Source organism: Bombina bombina, chromosome 6 (genome assembly GCF_027579735.1).
Source record: "Bombina bombina isolate aBomBom1 chromosome 6, aBomBom1.pri, whole genome shotgun sequence".
In the NCBI taxonomy this organism is placed as follows: domain Eukaryota; kingdom Metazoa; phylum Chordata; class Amphibia; order Anura; family Bombinatoridae; genus Bombina; species Bombina bombina.
This window is the reverse complement of record NC_069504.1, coordinates 206,663,076-206,684,466: the sequence shown is the minus strand read 5'-3', so window position 1 is coordinate 206,684,466 and position 21,391 is coordinate 206,663,076. Positions and strand designations below refer to the sequence as shown.

General features: G+C 37.7%; 1 protein-coding gene across 1 annotated transcript in view; it reads right to left on the bottom strand.

The window, feature by feature from the left end:
* Positions 1-21,391, bottom strand: part of NRCAM (neuronal cell adhesion molecule) — a 334,348-nt gene that overhangs the window by 56,556 nt on the left and 256,401 nt on the right. Inside the window, exon 27 of the mRNA XM_053716724.1 lies at positions 3,406-3,462. Coding sequence (XP_053572699.1) covers positions 3,406-3,462 — 57 coding nt within the window. The remainder of the gene's footprint in view (positions 1-3,405; positions 3,463-21,391) is intronic.

Sequence of the window (21,391 nt, the reverse complement as noted above, 5' to 3'; positions counted from 1 at the left end):
TCCCACTACAGAGGGATTATAAAATGGTGATAAATATAGGTTGAAAGAATCTCAACCATATATTCATAAATACATGGCTTTCAAGAGGAGACTGCAAAGTATATCAAGCATTGTAAATAACTTTGTCCCTTTGCTTTTCTCAAAGTTACTGAGCATAATATATAAATTAATAATCAGTGAGTACTGGCAAATTTTATCTTACAAAAAAAGTACTGCATATATACATCTAAATTGTCCTCTGTGGCCAATACAGAGTGTATTGCACAGATAATAGAATTGTTCCAAATCCTCTTGGAAAACTCTCAAACATGCCAAAAGGCATTTTTGCACTTTTTTAACATCCTTTGTCTGTTTAGTCCTATGTATTCATTTTGTTTTCAAAATATAGTGAAAAACTGGTGCTAAGGGGGATTGTGGTAATTGATATCCATGCATCATATGGGTGACTTTTCAGCTCTCTGTTCAGATCCGATCCAAACGCTTACCAATATGGAAATAGTTATTGTTTATCTTATGGACACTCAAAACTTGCTATTCTTATTTAAGCATAACCTATCTTAATTATAAAATGATTTGTGTAGTGACATGTTGTCTACATATTCTTAGATCACAATATTTATATTTTATAGCATTTATTTATATTAATAGAGTTATCAGAGTATCACAGGGATACACGTCTGGGGTATCTTGTGAATTTGAAATTTTTACAATAGTTGCCCAAGTGCAAATAAATATTTTCTGTTTCAGTAATGCAAAAAAATGGGAGCAATTAACAGTAACTATCTGAGGAACCAGATTAAAAAAAAATGTAAATTTTGGGTGATTCTGCTTATGTAAAAATGTTTCTTTTCAACTGAGCCTGAATTTGTGATAAAGCACATTTTTCATGTAAATAAGCTCTGAAATTGAGGATTTTCTCATTCTCAGAACATGAAATGTACCCTGCTGACTCAAGGCTAACCCTGCTACATGTATGTCTCTAATTGGCTTTAAATGATAACAACTGCAAAACAATGCATTTTATAATAACAAGCCCAAATTGGATCCTCTAAATGAGGCAAATTGTGGGTGCTTGCTCATTGTGCTTAGAGTAACATGGCTACACCTCACTGATGAGCCCCAATGAAGGACAAAATAATTGCCTGGGGTTGCCGTGTTCCTTGTTCAGAGAGGAATTGCCTGGTATTGTGGTGCTGGAATGACTTTAATAGGTGGGATCAGACTAATATAATAAAGGAAAGTTCTACTCTGTGAAAAGCATTACTGGGCTAAAAAGAAGCTGCACACAGGTAGTAAATCATCATAGAACAAGCTAACAAGTTATTGAGCTGGTTTCTCGTTTCTCTCTGTGTGTATTATGTTTTTGCAAATGGTGGCTGCAGTGTGGCTATGGAAAAACTATTGCAGCAAAAACGATTTTAATTTGTTTGAAAATATGTTGAGACTTAACTGATGTCATTCTTTAACAGCCAAAAAGAAATGTCTTGTAATTACAAGGTGTTTACTGTCCCGTTAAATAGAAATGATTAGATTCAAAGTAGCAAAAGCATTTATAGCAGTATGCGCAGTTACATGTAACACATACAATGATACATCTTCTGCAGAAAACTACTCGCAAGAACTGTAGTAAATTGTATAAGTTTCCGAAAAACTTGTATTGGATGGGTCTGTCTATTGAATCCTGCTCTGGGTATGGCACATAGAAAAAAATATATTTTAAAGGGATATTAAACAGTAGTCCTATAATAGAAAACATATATGTCAAATAAAACTAAACATAAAAAAGTAGCAGACTGTGTAAAATACAGCAAAGAACTTACTTGTTTTCTTGCAAAATGAGCACTTAATTTCTCATTGTAGCCCCTGCCCGCAGGGTGATAATAGAGCAGACATGTTTTGAACTTAAGTTGCATTCTGCTTCTTCTGAGCATGAGCAAAACAGACTTACTCTCTCTCTAGCATTGTCTGAATAGTAAACCAGCTCAAGTTACTCTAGAAGATTTATGACATCAAGCTAGATAAGCCTTCCTGTAGAGAACACAGCCTCCTTGTAGGGCTGTGACAGGAAGTAATGGACCCTGCACAAATGAAGTTAAAAATAAGAAACAAAAGGTAAAATCCTTTTTAAAATTACGGATAATAGATATTGCAATGATATCTACTAAGTATAACTCACTGCTTAGGTCTTTTTTATTACAACAATGAAACAGACTGTTTAACATCCCTTTAATTGAAACATCTGTTACCTTCTCAGAGAGTCAGCATGGCTTGTATGACACAAATGAAGTATTCACTGAATCAATATACACCACCACCAGCTCTCTTAGCAGGCATAGTGTACAAGCCCCATGTAGCTTATGTGCATATGCCACTGAAATAGTGATACGCTTTACTACTAGAAGTATTTTTTCCTAATAGAAGTAAACTGCTAAAATGCTTCTAATTAAAATTGAAATGCATTCATGCACGTTTCAGCTTTGACCTTTATATCCCTTTAAGTAAGGATGATCCTATTTAATGGCTAACACAGTAGTTTTTGGTTACACTCTCAGGACACTGAGTTCTTTTCACCAGGTAAGTCATGGAAAGCAGTCTCCAAGGTGCTTGCTGCCTCGAAAAAGAGACAAACATTAACTCCTGGATCAATGGCTTAAGAGATACAGCATCTGGCTGTACTGATCACAGTCTAATTAGGAAGGGCTAAGCTATAGGTTGCAGAAAAAGCAAAATTTTATTTAAAAATGCAAAAACAGTGCATGCACATTTTAAATGAAACCAAATAATGCAGTACTAAAAAGTCACACATTAAACTGTAGGTATCACTTCTCAATGTCTGCTTAACAGATATTTAGTTCTCATATAATATTATAGGAATATCATTAAAGGGACAGGAAACCCCAAACTTTTCTTTCATGATTTGGATAGAACGTTCAATTTTAAACAACTTTCCAATTTACTTCTATATCAAATGTGCTTCATTCTTTTGTTATCCTTTGCTGAAGGAACAGCATTGCACTACTGGCAGCTAGATGGACATATCTAGTTAGCCAATCACAAGAGAAAAATGTGTACAGGCACCAATCAGCAATTAGCTTCCACTAGTGTAGGATATGTGCATATTCTTTTTTTAACAAGGGGTACCAAGAGGACAAAGCACATTTGAAAATAGAAGTGAAATGAAAAGTATCTTAAAATGACGTTCTCTATCTGGATCATGAACGTTTAATTTTGACTTTCCTATCCCTTTAATGCTTGCTTTTATGCAGAAAAATAGCAAGTTTTATACCCATAAAAATGTTACAAGCATGCAATGTAACTAGGCTATAGTGTATCTAGTAGGAAGCAGAATACTATAAAAACTATAAACTATTGTCTACAGAGCACAAAATAGAAAGAAAACAATACCCTTGTTGAATGTTGGATGAACAGTGTGCATGACAGGAGAAGTAGAAAAAAGAGTTTCTGCAAGTCCAAAGCCACCAGTGGGAATAAGAAAAAGTAGAAAGAGAAAGAGAGATTGACATCATTTTTTTAGTTGTTAAAACAAATGAACATGCGTGCTTACCTGTTAATAAATATATTCATGCAACTCATGCTTACAGTGCAGTTAGTCCATAATGTTAGACAAATATTTCATGATAACACTAGTAAATTATTACACAATCACCAAGTCCAAATCAAAGTATTAGTTGCTTATATTAATACATAATGTATACCTCAACTCCAGAGGGAAAATAGAAATTTATCTGACTAATTGTTTATATAACTGCTTAATGACTTTTTAATACATAATGTTACAGTCATATGGGGAATTTCCTCTCTAAAATATTACAAATTATGCAAGATAGAAAGATTGCACTGCCATCTATGCTAAATTAAGCAAAAAGGTACAATTTCTGTCGATATAATAATTTGTTCAGCACAATTTCATCATGTGATCTATAGCCTATTAAACAGTGAGATTTGTATGTTATATCCATATACTGATACAGGATCTCCTTATAATGGAATGTGTTCGGGAACATACTAATCTACCTAGAAATAATTCTCTTCATGAGTTTACACCATTTCTAAAAGTTCAAACCAATCAAAAACAACTTGTTTTTAGAATTAATACAAAATTCAGTATTTGAACCTCGTATTACCTCATTCTGGAAATAAATTAAAGAAAGCCCTTTAAATAAAGGACTAGGTAAAACCTCAAATTTCTGTCAGTGTAATTCACTTGCTGTGCAGTTTGCAAAACTTTATAGAGCTCAAAAACAGATCTCAATTTTGAAAATAAAATGTTCTATAGTATTATTATGCCCCGCCCCGACACAAAATGTACTCATATTGCTTTAGCACACAGCTGAATACATAGCCAAGAAGCTGAATAGTCAACCATGGTACTTAACCTAACAGCCTAAAAAGAAATGCACCAGCATGAATACATTACTTACAGCCCAACATGCACTAAGTATGGCTTTTTTTTTAGCAGTTTTTCTTTTGTACATTTCTAATAAAAAATATGTGTAGTGCAGTAGAAAGTCCATCTCGTCTTGCTTTGTTTTAATATATACAGATTGATCTAGCCACTCAGATGCCGTATTATGCAAGCTATATGTCACTGTGGTAGTGGACTCCACTAAAGTGCCTGTAGAGAGTACTCTTTATATGGAATAGTACTTCAGTTACTTAGACAAAGACAAATCACAGAAGAGTTATCCCACAGAAAAAGAATGACTCAGCCAAAACAGCCTCTTATTGGCTGCAACAAACAGGCTTGAAATAAAATAAATAAATAACATATGGTCAAGAAAGTGGACTGAACTGGCTACTGCATTACAGATATGCAAATATGCATAAAAAAGTACTAACATCTGTGGATAAAATATGGTCCAGACATGATGAATTAAATTGAAATCATAATTTCGATGTTGCTTTAATGGTTTTCTGTTTGTCAGCCTGAAAAGGCTCAGTCGATACTAGAACCTTAACGCATGAGGTTTAATAAATACTGCAGTTAGTCAATAACCAGCTTAATAGACAAGGTAGGGCAACAATTCACACCTCAGTATGTTAGAATATGCCTATAACAATGCTATTTGAGTAGCACAATTGAGCTGGTATTGTATCTTTAGACCTTTTTTTATGTGAGATAGATTCTATTTTGTTTGAAGCATATAATTCCCTTATCAACCTAATAAAGAGTATGTTGGTTAAATGTTAAACTTTAAGGATTCTTCTGTATCTTACTTAATTACAACTGAAAATTACATCCTTTGTAAACTGGGTGGTTTAATAAGTACATGGGTATTAATCATTACTCGCAGGTATTAAAACACTACCAAGTCCATAGTTTTCTAATAATACGTTGTGATCCAGCTGAAAAATAGCGTAGCTGTTCCTGTTACGCCACCTTGTGGCAGATATTTCCATTGTATTTTGCTCAACACAGATTTTAAACGGTTTTATTGTAACAAGTGCACGCAAGCACTAAACATACAGCTAAAAATACAGAAACACAAACAATGAGTATTGGATCATAACAAAACATGGTACAATATAACACTATCTTTTTATTTTAACATATAATGATCACTAATTCCATTATTAGCAAAATATGTTGCAGATATTTATATATAAATAAAATCTGAATAATTTGATGTGATACAAGAAATTCTGTATTTAAAAAGATATGATGATTGCAATTGGAATGTATTGCTTGACACTATAATGTATTGGCTGAAGAAACACATTTTTAAGAGGCACTAAATAGCAACCATACTTTGCGTATATACACATATTAACACATAAATTATATGTATGCTTAAATTTGCTGCCCATCGCGGAGCAACTTACCCCCTGCGCTGGGCTAGGTTCTCATGTCATGCATCCCATTGGAGCCTATGGAAGCGCTCTCTTGTAAGGGCAATGCTTCCGTGCAATGCGAATGCGAGGTCACGTTCGCATTGCACCTAACTTGAAATACCAGTGCACATTTGTATGTGCTGGTATTACTAAGTGGAGCGCAAATATCGCCCTCGCCAAAAGCTATAATTTGAACTCCAAAGTATTTAAAAAATTGTGCAAAACCTATTTGTGTGTAATTGTCACAGTTTTAAAACTTGCTAGTCTACTGCCTCTTATAGTGAGCAAAAAAAGAGAAAACCAATCTGTTTATTGGGTGCTAAAATTCTACCTGTTGATGGTCCTAACATGGACTTAATTTAAGAATGCAGCAAGAACTGTCTTAATATACCCAATATTCAAAAGTAGGTACAACTAAGTCTTGTACAAAGAATGTACATTAACTATTACGCTACTCATAAGTTTATATTCATTGCCTCCTCTGATGTTGACAGAGCAATAGAGTATATCAAATATTCACACGCAGAATCAGAAAGTATTAGTGTGAGAATGTGGGTCTCTCCCTAGTCATAAAATTGTCTGTAGTCAGTTATGCTTTTTCTATCCAACCAATATCTGTAGTGTAGTTTAAAGTGATGGTAAATCCTAGCGTTTATAAAAACACTAGAATTTAAAAGTGCAAAAAAATAAAAAGTGGATTTTCCTTCATGAAGTAAAAAAAACGTTATGCACAAAGTTCCTTTATTTGTCTGCTGCATATGCTGAGCTGAGCACCTCAGTCCGCCCACGGCAAAACACTATTTTTTAGTGAGGTGATCTCAGTCAATAGCGTGCTAGCTATCTGGAATAATGCCAGCTGGGCAACACAGCTATTGGCTACGAGGTGGAAACGTTAACTCATTAAAAAAATAGCATTCTGCTGAGGCACTTAGTGCTGCATACACTATATGCAAATAAAGGAACTTTCAGCATGAAATATTTTATACTTCATGACTGAAAGTCCCCTTTATTTGTTGCATTGGTAAATCCTAGCGTTTCAAAAACTCTAGGATTAACCATCACTTTAATCGCCATGATATTTCCTCGTAGCCAGTGTGTGAAAGGAGCACTGGTTTTGGCTTCATTCATGTGCACCACCATAAGCGCAGCATCCTGGAGTATGTTGTTCTGCTAGCTGTGGACACAATGAAGGTGCAATATAAAAGACTGAGGGCTCGTAGTATAAACTTTGCGTGCTCAAAACTATTTTTTCTTACCGACTTTTGCAGGGCTACCCCGGTGGAATGATCGTAAAAAATGGGCAGTCCCTGCGAGTGGCGAGATGGCTCTTACTCAAAGTAATGGAGCTCGCTGTATAGGGACACTTCGCTTAGTGCGAAGTTATCAGGGAGCAGGGGGAGCACTTTAAAATTAAAATCCTGCAGCCAATATAAATTACATTACACTGCTTTCTGCATATAGCATCTTACATTTGCCTATATTTTAGTAGGCATTTGTTTTTCTATTGGGGTTATAAGTATTCAGATTGTTTTGAGAAAAGCTTGCCACCTTTTAGTTGGCGAGAAAAAAAATGTGAGATCTGCAGTGCGAAAATCTTTATAAAATTTCACTGGGATCAGAGAGACATTTTCATATACGCTCATGGAACGCCCATGTTCAGCCCGTTTTACGAAAAAACAACAATTACGTTTTATGCTGTGCATATTTAATACGATTTATTCCCTTGTAAATTACATAAACATTTTACTTTTTTGTTAAAATATGATTTCTGGTGAAGGATTTTGCTACGATTTTTGATGCACCTTAACAATACAATTTTTCCCTGCTTATTTTTGTGTGATTGGTTCAAATATTTGTTTTGTATGATGTTTAAAATACAAATATGAAAATGCAGTATACGTCCCTTAGTGAAATACCCTGTTTTCAGGGTAAAAAGTGGCTTTAAATCATTCTTCCAGGGAGATAGGATTGGCGAGCATTCTTTAATAATCCCGCCAGCCCAGAGAGCTTTCAATCATCGAGCCCTGGGAGTATATTACAATCGCCACCCCACGAATTCTCATAGATCCGCCACTAGGGAAGATACAGCTGTAACAGGAATATTTAAAAGATCATTGTAGCTTTGTTATACCAAACTTAAACAGTTTGATAGTATTATCTTCTGAAATATGACTATGAAACAGTATGAAAGGTAACAAGATTAGTTCTCAATACTTAGAAATTAAAAGAAAAGAAAACATGTAATGCTACTCATTTTCTCACCAAAATTATTACTTTTCTAAGCATTGTTTATTCTGTTGGATAAGCTTTATCTACTAAAGTGATGCAAGCTATAGTGCAGCAATACAATTATCTAGTACATTGAAGCATTCTACTTTTAATATTGTATTTCCCTTGAATGTCTTTGTAACAACTATAATTCCTTATAGTCACAATGATGATGCTGGGAAACATACATTTATAAACTGTTTTGAGAAAGCACTAGGGCTGTGCATCACAGCATAACTATATTTATTATTATTTACTGACATATATTACATTTAGCCTTAAAATGCTAGTAACAATTAACCCCTTAACGACCGAGGACGTGCAGGGTACGTCCTCAGAAAAAAGGCAGTTAATGCCTGAGAACGTACCCTGCACGTCCTCGGTTTGGAAAGCAGCTGGAAGCGATCCTGATCACTTCCAGCTGCTTTCCGGTTATTGCAGGATGCCTCGATATCGAGGCATCCTGCAATAACAATTTTTGCCCCTCCGGTGCAGAGAGAGCCACTCTGTGGCCCTCTCTGCACCGGACATCGATGGCCGCATTCGTTGGTGGGTGGGAGCGTAAATGGGAGGTGGGTGGGCGGCCATCGATGGCTTCTTAGTCAGAGAGGGGGGCGGGATCGGGGGCGGGATCGCCGGGGGCGCGCACAGGCGCGCGCGCGTGCACAGGGGGCGGCGGGAGGGCGCGTGCACGGGGTGGGAGCGGGTGGGAACCGCTTACACTACAGAAACTTGTACATATTTTTGTACAAAATAATACAAATAAAACGTAATGGAAGGGATCTGGGAGGGGGTGGGGGATTGATCTGGGGGGGGGGAGCTACACTACAGAAAAAAACTGAAATAAATGAAAAAAAAACCATTTTTATATGCAAACTGGGTACTGGCAGACAGCTGCCAGTACCCAAGATGGCCCCCAATAAGGCAGTGGGGGGGGGGTAGAGAGCTGTGTTGGGGGGGATCAGAGAGGTTGGGGGCTAAGGGGGGATCCTACATAGCAGCATATGTAAATATGCTTAAAAAAAAAAGTAAAAAAAAAAACCTTTTATTTTAGTACTGGCAGACTTTCTGCCAGTACTTAAGATGGCGGGGACAATTGTGGGGTGGGGGAGGGAAGAGAGCTCTATGGGAGGGATCAGGGGGTCTGATGTGTCAGGTGGGAAGCTGATCTCTACACTAAAGCTAAAATTAACCCTGCAAGCTCCCTACAAGCTACCTAATTAACCCCTTCACTGCTGGGCATAATTCACGTTTTGTGCGCAGTGGCATTTAGCGGCCTTTTAATTACCAAAAAGCAACACCAAAGCCATATATGTCTGCTATTTCTGAACAAAGGGGATCCCAGAGAATCATTTACAACCATTTGTACCATAATTGCACAAGTTGTTTCTAAATAATTTCAGTGAGAAACCTAAAGTTTGTGAAAAAGTTGACTATTTTTTTTAATTTAATCGTATTTGGCGGTGAAATGGTGGCCTGAAATATACCAAAATGGGCCTAGATCAATACTTGGGGTTGTCTACTACACTACACTAAAGCTAAAATTAACCCTACAAGCTCCCTACAAGTTCCCTAATTAACCCCTGCACTGCTGAGCATAATACACTTGTGGTGTGCAGCAGCATTTAGCGGACTTCTAATTACTTAAAAACAACGCCAAAGCGATATATGTCTGCTATTTCTGAACAAAGGGGATCCCAGAGAAGCATTTACAACCATTTGTGCCATAATTGCACAAAATGTTTGTTAATGATTTCAGTGAGAAACCTAAAATTTGGAAAAATTTTACTTTTTTTTTTTATTTGATCGCATTTGGCGGTGAAATGGTGGCATGAAATATACCAAAATGGGCCTAGATCAATACTTTGGGATGTCTTCTAAAAAAATATATATACATGTCAAGGGATATTCAGGGATTCCTGAAAGATATCAGTGTTCCAATGTAACTAGCGCTAATTTTGAAAAAAAGTGGTTTGGAAATAGCAAAGTGCTACTTATATTTATGGCCCTATAACTTGCAAAAAAGGCAAAGAACATGTAAACATTGGGTATTTATAAACTCTGGACAAAATTTAGAAACTATTTAGCATGGGTGTTTTTTGGTGGTTGTAGATGTGTAACAGATTTTGGGGGTCAAAGTTAGAAAAAGTGTGTTTTTTTCCATTTTTTCCTCATATTTTATAATTTTTTTTATAGTAAATTATAAGATATGATGAAAATAATGGTATCTTTAGAAAGTCCATTTAATGGCGAGAAAAACGGTATATAATATGTGTGGGTACAGTAAATGAGTAAGAGGGAAATTACAGCTAAACACAAAGACCGCAAAAATGTAAAAATAGCCTTGGTCCCAAACGGACAGAAAATGGAAAAGTGCTGTGGTCATTAAGGGGTTAAAGGGACATAAAAACCCATTTTTCTTTCTTTCATGATTCAGATAGCGCTTGTGATTTGAAACAACTTTCCAATTTACTTCCATTATCTAGTTTGTTTTATTTTAGTGCTATCCAATGTTGAAAAAGATACCTAGGTAGGCTTATGAGCTGCTGATTGGTGGCTGCACATATTTGCTTCATTTTATTGATCCGCTCAGAGCGTTAGCTAGCTCCCAGTAGGGCACTGCTGCTTCTTCAACAAAGGATACCAAGAGAATGAAGTAAATTATATAATAGAAGTAAATTGGAAAGTTGTAAATTGGAAAGTTGTTTAAAACTGTGTGTGTGTGTGTGTGGGGGGGGGGGGGTCATGTCCCTTTAAGGAATATTTTGTAACTGGATGTTATAGCCATTTTATAAATATAAGCTGATACCAGACTTTAACCACACACTTTTTACTTTACTTTTTTTTTACACTTTTTACTTAAGCAATTTATTGCACTAATAGACACTAAAACTAATTTAATTTCTAAATCAGCAATAAAAAGTATATTTAAGGAATGACAACACCCCACGTTGAGTCCCCTTTGTTAATAAAGAACAGTAACTAATCATTTCAAGTGAATTGTTACTGCTGTTAGGGTTTTATTAATTAGTATTCCAAAAGATAGATCTTGAAGCTTAAGCTTGTGTTACCATTGGATTGTTAATAGGTTTATTTGTATCGCTAACCACAATAAGCTTTTTTTACTGCTGTATGGCCGATGGAAGCATTAAACAGTTGTTTGTTAAGTGTAAACAGTGAAGCTTCTGCAGAAATGTCAACATTACATAAAAAAAAACATTTTATGTTGATTTCTAATATTGGTGAACAAAGAACATAATAGGGACTGAAATGGGCTAATCTACAGTGGCCACGCATTTATAAACAGCAAAATAAAAGGAAATAAAAACAAAAGCCCCTTGTTCTAAAGATGTCTATGGAGCTCAGTTTGGCCACACAACAAACACTTGTTTGCTCGATAAAAGGAACCCTGGAGAGTGAAAAGACTTGGCTGCTTAATGAAAACACTGTGCTCTATTTTTTACAACATAAAGTATAATTGTGCCAAAAGAGAGAGGAAAAAAATATCCTGCCTCTATTCCAAAGGCTTCTCAGCAAAGTAAAACTGACTAGATGAAGGTCAGTGGAACACATCAAAATATGTTAAAATTGTTTGCATTTACAGACTGGCGCAACAGGGCAGACACAAACCCCTAGCGCAGTCGCTGAGGTCCAGGCACACCATTCAACGCCTGTCAGCAATACTGAGCAAGTAACTAAGGAGGACTTGAAATTATTGACAACCAAAGAAGATATGAGAGAAATGATGGCAGAGGTGCGATCCCTGTTTGGAGACCTTAAAGACATAAGTAAGCTGGACCGTAGAGTTACCACCTTGGAGAACAGTCATGAAACGGCGAATCAAGACATTATAGAGATCTCACACCAATTAAATACACAGGATGAAACAATTCGGTTTTTAATGGAAAAGGTGGAGGATCTTGACAACAGGGGTCGAAGGAACAACTTGCGAATAAGGGGAGTCCCTGAATCAGTTCTACCATCGGCAATACCTGGATATCTCCAAGATCTATTCAGAACCATTAATGGCACTCCAAACACTTCTGACATTGCTATCGAAATAACCCATAGAGCTCTTAGAGCTAAGCCACCTAACAAGGCTCCACCAAGAGATATAGTGGCAAAGTTATTACTTTACAAAGAAAAAGAAGAGATCCTTTAAAAATGCACGTATAAAACGACAAATAATCCACGCAGGAATACACATACAAATATTTGCTGACTTGAGCCCTACGACCCTCTAGAAGAGGAGAGAACTCCAACACATTACTACGGTTATACGTGAACACAAAATAGCTTATAGGTGGGGGTTCCCCGTAAGCATCATTGCGCATAGAGGAGACACAATTGCTACACACAATACATCAGACGACCTTCAACCTTTTTGTGAAGCCTTACAGATCAAGATTAATTCTGCAGAACAGTTGACTTTACATACACCAGCTTCACATTTGCAGGATCTGCCAAGAAAAGAATCAAGACAAGATGTGGGCCAGTCCCGGATAGAATGAGGAACACGCAAAACCTTCCTGCACCATCTGAAGACACTGGACTCCTGCACTCTATGTCGAGCTGCGCTGACAGTGACATGGACCACTCCAATCACCACGGAGGGCAAGTACTGTTAATACCATGTTCTATTTGTTCCATTGTTTAGTCTTAAGATGCCTCAGGAGCAGCACGGCATGAAGTGCCAAAAGGACACTTTCTGATATACGATGCCGGGGACTTTTTCCCTATTGGCGGGTGGCCATGGGTTTCTCACTAGACGAAGGGCCGGCCCTCCCCATTGTTTGACATGCTGTGGGCCGTGTAATATTCACACTTAGTTTAGATACAATAGTTTGTTCGATGGGATGTTTTATTATACCATGTTAATAGTTAGAAAGGCATAAATGCTTGAGGGCAAAAGGGATACTTTCCTCATTGTTTATTGACCGTTTTATTTTTTTTATTATTACTGTAATATTGATTGCTTATTTCATTATCGCAGCATTGTAACTGAAGCTGCACCTAATTTCTATATTGTTACCTATTTTTGTTGTGTGTTTTTTTTTTCTTTTTTCATAAGACATTGTTATTAACTAATGCTTTAACCTGCCTGAAACTATACGCTCATACTCATTCTCCACTCACCTGTGCCTTATAGATAGTCCTTTATTCAGTATACTCATACATATGCTTAAACCATCATTACCATCACTCAAGCACCAAGCTTCAGACTAACTTTACAGTGAGAAAATCTAGATAGCTCACACACTGATATCCACCCCGATACGATGAACAACTCGAATCCCACACCGAGAGCACTACAGTTAATTACAATAAATGCCAAGGGATTAAACAGCCCAGAGAAAAGGTCATTGGCATTTTTTGACCTTTATAGACAATCTGCAGATATAATTATTCTCCAGGAGACACAATTCAAAAAAGGCAGGGAACCCAAGTTGATAAGTCATAGATACCCCACAACATTCGTATCATTGGGCCCCACCATAAAATGTGGATTAGGCATCATACTAAAGCACACTCTCCAATTTCAAGCTACCCATGTCGAAAAGGACAGAGAGGGTCGCTATTTAATATTGATCGGACTCTTTTTCGGCAGGCCCATCATGCTAGCTAACATCTATCTCCCTAATGTAAACCAGCAAGTAACCTTAAAAAAAGTAACACAGAAGCTCTTGGAGCACTCAAAAGGAGTTATATTTTTAAGAGTCGACTTCAGTCTGCCCTTAGATCCCACAAAAGATACCTCTAACAGCCAATCTTCTAATTCTATGAAAACGCTAAAATCAGTAAACTCGCAACTAAACCAACTACAGCTGCACGACATCTGGAGGACTAACCATCCCACGGAGAGAGATTACTCTTTTTTCCCCACCCACACAGTTCATACTCCAGAAAAGACATCCTAACGACAGACTCCTTGGGGCTGTCACTGATCTTAGAGACGGATATTCTCCCTCAAACATGGTCTGACCATTCCCCAGTGTCTTGTAAATTCCAATGGCCGAACACACCTCTTACACCATATATTTGAAGGTTAGATGAACAACTCTTAAAAGACAGCCTCAACCAAATTAATCTGGGAAGTACATTGAGAGAGTTCTTTTTAAACAACTCATCTGCATTACATACACCTACCACCATCTGGGAAACATACAAGTGTGTTATAAGAGGTGAACTTATACAGCTAGCAGTCAAACACAAAAAAACAAAATAGACAGTATTTAGATTCACTTCTGTCACAGGTCTCATACTGGGAAAAGCAACATAAAAAGGATCCCTCCTCACATATAGTCACTGAAGTATTAACGCAAGCCCGAAAAGAACTAGGCTCACATCTACTTAAACGACTACAAACCAAATCTCAAAAACCAAACCACAATATTATGAGCATGGCAACAAACCTGGCGCTATACTAGCGAGGGCACTAAGTTATAAACAACTGAGCTCGTAGACCCAGAGGGACATAAACATAAAGATAGCAAAGCCATAGCAAACGCATTTAAAGATTATTACTCATCTTTATACAACATCAACAGTGACCCGTCCCACAGAACCTGACGACAGAACAACTCACAGAATATTTCTCAGACATTAATACACCCAAATTGACAGAAGAGATCAAAATATCTCTTGATTTACCAATAACGAAATATCTACTGCAATAAAAAACATGCCGAGTGGCAAGAGTCCGGGACCAGGCGGCTTTAGTATAAAATATTACAAAACTTTTAAGACCCTACTAATGCCTCATCTCTTACAAATGTTCAACACTCTACTAGACAAAGGAGGATTTCCTCCTAATATGTTAGAAGCCCATATATCCTTTTTACCAAAACCCGAGAAAAACCCAGACAGGCCCGAAAACTGCCGACCTATATCATTACTAAATTCAGATATCAAAATCTTTGCGAAGATCCTAGCTAACAGAATAAATACATTTCTACCATCCCTTATACACTTAGACCAAGTGGGGCTTATACTGGGAAGAGAGGCGCAGGACAATACCCTCAAAATCCTTCAACTTATTTCATACGCGCAAAATTACCAGCTGCGTTCATCTCTATGGACCCTGAATAAGCCTTTGATAGAGTGAACTGGTCTTTCCTACATTCCACAATGTCACAGATGAATTTCAGTAACAAATTCATCAATCTCGTGTTCACCCTATATAATACTCCCTCGGCTAAGATCAAAGTTAACAAATTACTATCGGACAAGTTCCGCATTACTAATGGTACAAGAGCACATATCAGGGGTCAAAATAGAGGATAGTAAATGTAAGCTGACAATGTATGCGGATGACGTTTTATTAACTCTCACAAATTTACAAACTTCTCTATCCAGAGCCTTGAAAGTAATTTCTGAATATGGCACAATATCGAACTTCCAATTAAATCTAAAAAATTCAGAGATACTCAACATATCCATGACACAAAACTCCTTCTTACAGACTACATCAATCAGCCCTCTCCACATACAAGGTAAAAAAATGAAATACCTGGGAATATTCATTTCGACAGACCCAAACATATTATTCAAGGCTAATTATAATGTACTCTTGAAATCCATCATCAGCGACTTATCAAATTGGAAAAACAAATCCATTTCATGGCTGGGAAGAATTGGGGTAATCAAAATGAATATTCTCCCGAGAATCTTATACATCCTCCAAACACTGCCCATTCCACTCCCGCACAATTATATTCACAAATTACAGACTCAATTAAATAATTATATTTAGAAAAATTTTAGACCACGTATCCAAAGAAAAACTATATATCTTACAAAGGAACAAGGAGGCCTAGAGGTACCTGACATAGCTACATATAGACTGGCCATTTTACTACAAAGACTCCTAGATTGGAGTACAAACAATGTAAACAAACAATGGACACAAATAGATAGGCAAATACTACACAGGGAAAATGTGGGCTCCATAGCATGGATACATTCAAAACATAGTCCAAAACAAATTGCGAACAATCCAGTGTTTCAGGAATTTTTCACAAATTGGGACTCAGTAATAAATACATCTAGTACAATCTCGACTAACACTTCTCCTTTAACTCCTTTCAAACACAACCCAGCGATACCCATATTATTATTATTATCGGTTATTTGTAGAGCGCCAACAGATTCCGCAGCGCCATATCAATCCCTACAGCAAATTCAGATAAACCGACTCATGTAGGAGAGACGTCTTTCCATCTCATACTGCAGAATAGTAAATTTAAAACATATGAAGAAATTATTAGTATAGATCACGGACTCTTGCCTAATTTGTTCACATATGCACAACACTACTACGAAACTCATACACATAAAAATCAGTTTACAAGACAATTGACAGCCTTTGAAAAACTGTGCCTTCTGGAGAATACACCGACACATTCTATCTCACTAATCTACAAAATTCTACTGGCAGCAGACACAAATTCCCCACTGAGCTACACTGGTGCCTGGAGCAAGGAGCTTGGAGTAGACATAACAGAACAGGAATGGTCAGATGTATTCAGAATAACAAAAGCCTCCTCCATATCCTCAAGGGTCTTGGAAACCAACCTCAAATTCTTAACACAATGGTATCTAACACCTCATAGACTACAAACAATATACCCAAAGTTGTCGGGAAAATGCTGGAGAGGGTGTGGAGAAAGAAGCACAATGACACACATCTGGTGTCATTGTCCGAGAATACAGGACTGGCTAGACGAGGTAACAGCTAGAATAAGCGCCATTATAGGGACACTCATACCCAACATACCTGAAACGTTTTTATTTAAAGGCTTCCCTAAGCTAAAAGACAAAGCAAAATGTGCTTTATTGATTTGGATGCTTAATAGCATTAAAATAATAATTCCTAGGTATTGGAAATCTACTGACATTCCCACTATAGGGGTATGGACTACCCAGGTAGACCTACTCCTGCAAATGGAGAGATACTATTACTTAAAATCTGACAAAATTAAGATCCATGAAACTATGCTATTTTCTTTAATGATTCAGATAGAGCATGCAATTTTAAGCAACTTTTTAATGTACTCCTATTATCAATTTTTCTTCTTTCTCTTGCTATTGTTATTTAAAAAGCAGGAATGTAAAGCTTAATAGACGGCCCATTTTTGGTTTAGCACCCTGGATAGGGCTTGCTTATTGGTGGCTACATTTAGCTACCAATAAGCAAGCGTAACAAAACTGCCTAGAGACCCCCAAAATATATTTTCTAAAATTAACTAATATATCTTTAAAAAAAAATATTGGTTTATATATTCTAACTAAATGATCACTGTAGTAATCAGTGTAAATGCAGTGATCACTTAGCTATAAAATGTCACATTCCCTTTTCCAGTATGGCTCCTGATATTATATTTGTAATCCCATGATCACCTAGATCATGTGGTTACAAATAACCAATGGTAGAGGGATGCTTTTTATGAAAAACTAATAATATTTTTATTATCAGTCTTTTGGCCTGTGTTAGGTGAGTAAGCATCCTCTTTGCTCAGCTCTCCCCATGGTCTAAAATCCTTTCATTTTTACTGCAAAAAGCTTATTTTTTGCAGTAAGATTTATATCTTTTATTTCTAGCAGCATAATTTCTTTGAAAATATCTTTATTTTTGTAAAGAGAATTAGCGTCTGATGAACTTAGACTCTGATTCCTTCTCTGATGACACATCTGCTGCAGAAGATTCTGACAGCGACTTTTTTCCCTGGACTGTCATCATATAGTGACAGTTCAAGTAAGACAGATGAACCAACTGAGCCACGGCGTGGCCGCAGACAGTTCAGAGCTGTCAGTTCCTGTGGCAGAGGGATGGCAACAACATCCGCAGTGGCCCCACAGCATACTGTGGGAGTCATGAGCATAGGGGATGTTGCAACAACATCTGCAGTGGCCACCCAGCATACTGTGGGAGTCAGGGGCATGGGGGATGTTGCAACAACATCCGCAGTGGCCGCACAGCATACTGTGGGAGTCATGGGCAGGCCTGTTCCAAGCTACAACTGGACCTCCCCTAATATGGTTCAGCCAGTGTTGCCTCCATTTACTGGCAATTCTGGCCTCTTGGTGGGCACTGCAAATTTTGAACCCATCAACTACTTTCAGTTGTTTGTGGATGATGAGTTCTTAGAATGTATTGATCAGCAGATAAATCTGTATGCTGAGCAATTTTTTCAAAATACTGGTGCAGAATTGAGCCGCCATGCCAGAGCACATCGATTGACTGCGACCAATTTGCAAGAGATGAGGAAATTCTGGGGCCTCACTCTGCAAATGGGGATTGTGCAAAAGCCAAGCATAGCCTCATATTAGTCAAAGCAGTCTACTCAGATGATCCCTATCTTCCCTGCTACAATAAGCAGGGACAGATATATGTTACCGCTCAAGTTTTAGCATTATAATAATAATGCAAATGCTCTGCCACGGGACAACCCAGAACATGACTGATTGTTTAAAATAAGGCCTGTTCTTGACCATTTATGATGATCCTTAATCTTATATAAGGGACGTATTGTTTTTAAACAATACATTCCTTCTAAGAGAGCTTGCTATGGGTTCAAGCTGTATAAGCTGTGCGAGAGCTCTAGTGGATACACCTATCGTTTTAGGGTATACACTGGCAAGGATTCTGTTTTAGTACCCTCTGGCTGTCCCTCCTCCCTTTCTGCCAGTGAAAAAGTTATGTGGGACTTACTCCACCCAATATTTAATAAAAGTTACCATATATATGTGGATAACTTTTACACTGGTGTGCCATTATTTAAATTGCTATATAGCAAGGGCACTGTTGCGTGTGACATAATCCGTGCCAATCGCAAAGTCTTTCCGATTCACATGTTGAAAAAGCAAAAGAGAGGAGAGACCTCAGCTTTGCGCTCTGATGAGCTGCTAGCTGTGAAATTCACAGACAAGAAGGATGTGCATCTTCTCACAACTATACATGATGAGAGCACATCACCTGTTTATGTCAGGGGGAAGAACACACCAACTAAGGCCTCGCTTCCATTGAGTCGTAATTCAGTTTGCGTGCACTCGCAAACCGATAAATATGCTGTCGGAAGCGATATCGTTTATCGACTGTTTCCAATGGCACGTTATACCTCAATATCAGCAGCCGGACTTCGGCTGCCGAAAAGATCTTCGCGTCCCATAGAAAGTAATAGAAGCCGTTAATCGATAAATTATACCAGGTTTCCAATGAAAGCGCTAACCGTTAATACATTGTCGGAGGCTGTCGATACATTGAGAAATATTACCCCCAGCTCAACTAGGTGTAAAAGAGGAAAATTGTGATTTTTGAGACCTATTTTCTATTGAAATGATAAAACTTGCAAATAATGCAAGTGTTTTAATGTAGAAATAAATTGTTATAAGTAATATTTATTGTTGTCTCATGTATAGAAATAGTTGAACTTATATTCTAATAGAAATATCAGTATATATTTAAATATAATAATATATGCAAGAACATATCTACAGAATGCAAACTAGACCTATGCCTAGGGCAGCAATAAATATTACTTATATTTATGAAGTGTTAAATATAATTATATTAGAAAATAGTATTTGATTATTAAAAATATGGATAAGTGTTTTTTTATTTTTCTTGAGAGGCGATCACAGGTAAGAAGCACGGACGTTAAACGTAAATTCTATAGCGTAAGGTCGGGTTACCTTAGCAACTAATTGATTTTCAAGAAATCCGACGTCAGATGTAAGTGTTAACACAACGTTAACTTACAGCTACACGAAAAGAGCGACTGCGCGCAACACGCTAATCTTTTCAATGGAAACCTGGTACTAAAATGCAGCCGTAAATTACTTTTAGCTGTCGGCCGCTTCGGTAGCTTACGGCTCCATTTTTAACGACTCAATGGAAGCGAGGCCTAAGAAACCCATATGTGTCCTGGATTACAATCAGCATATGGGAGGGGTAGATAAGACTGACCAGATGCTTGAACCATACTCTGCTTCTCGCAAAGCATATACATGGTACAAAAAAACTGGCAGTCCACTTTATCAAATGTCAATGCTTAATGCATTTGTCCTGTATCAGGTTACCCAAGGAAGAGGGCTACGTTTCCTGAAATTTCAGGAATCTGTTATTAAAAGCCTTCTCTTCTCAGGGGATATTCCAGTAACTGGGCCAAGTGAGGAGAATGCAAGGTTGCATGGCCGTCACTTTGCTGCATATATACCAGCTACTGAGAAAAAAACTTTCCCTAGTAGAAGGAGTAGAGTGTACAGTCAGCATGGACGTCGTAAAGACACCCGTTATTACTGTCCAGACTGCCCCTCTAAACCAGGGCTATGCATGCCAGAATGCTTCCGTATTTATTATACTATGGAAACATACTAGCTCCATACCCTCACAACCCTAGGAGGCTCTGAAATACAGATACATGTCCCTGGTTGAGGCTTACACCTGACCAGCCCAGTGCCCTGGTTGAGGCTTAGGCCTGACCAGCCCAGTGCTCTGGTTGAGGCTTACATCTGACCAGCCCAGTGCCCTGGTTGAGGCTTACACCTAACCAGCCCAGTACCCTGGTTGAGGCTTACACCTGAACAGCACAGTGCCCTGGTTGAGGCTTATGCTTGACCAGCACAGTGCCTTGGTTGAGGCTTACGCCTGACTAGCCCAGTGATTGAGTTGCCACTAGCAAAAGGTACTTTTGAAGGGAGATATGAAAGGTGTGTGACGGCCAGTGGTAGGGGTTGTGTTTCTGTGAGTGAATAAAGATACAAAAGGTGTGTGTATGGTCAGTAGTAGGGATGAAAGTCTTGAAGAATGTAGGGGTGGCTGCTTCTGTGAGTGAATCAGACATGAAAGGTGTGTGAATGGTCAGCCTTGACGTGGCGTTACTGCTCACATGGGTATCCATGTGCTAATTCAACCAGTGTGAGTGCCTGTAATGCTTGTGTGGGTAATGCAAAAGAGTGTTATATTTTTAAACATAAAATAAAATCATTTAGAATTAGGTTAGTCAATTAATGAGGTAGATAAAACTGTTTAATTGCATATATAACCCCTATACGTTTAAAGTGTTTCAAGGTAGCCATGTCTGCAGTTTAACAGCTGTAGCCACCTGGAAATTAGAGATACAGTATACAAGGTACACAGTTTTGGAAATTACACCCCTTGACGCATCAAATGAGGGTCTGCATGTATTGCTACTTTATTTACCCGTAACTTCCCAGGTGGCTAGAGCTGTTTAAGTGCAGATATGGCAACCTTGAAAATCTTATTTAAAAT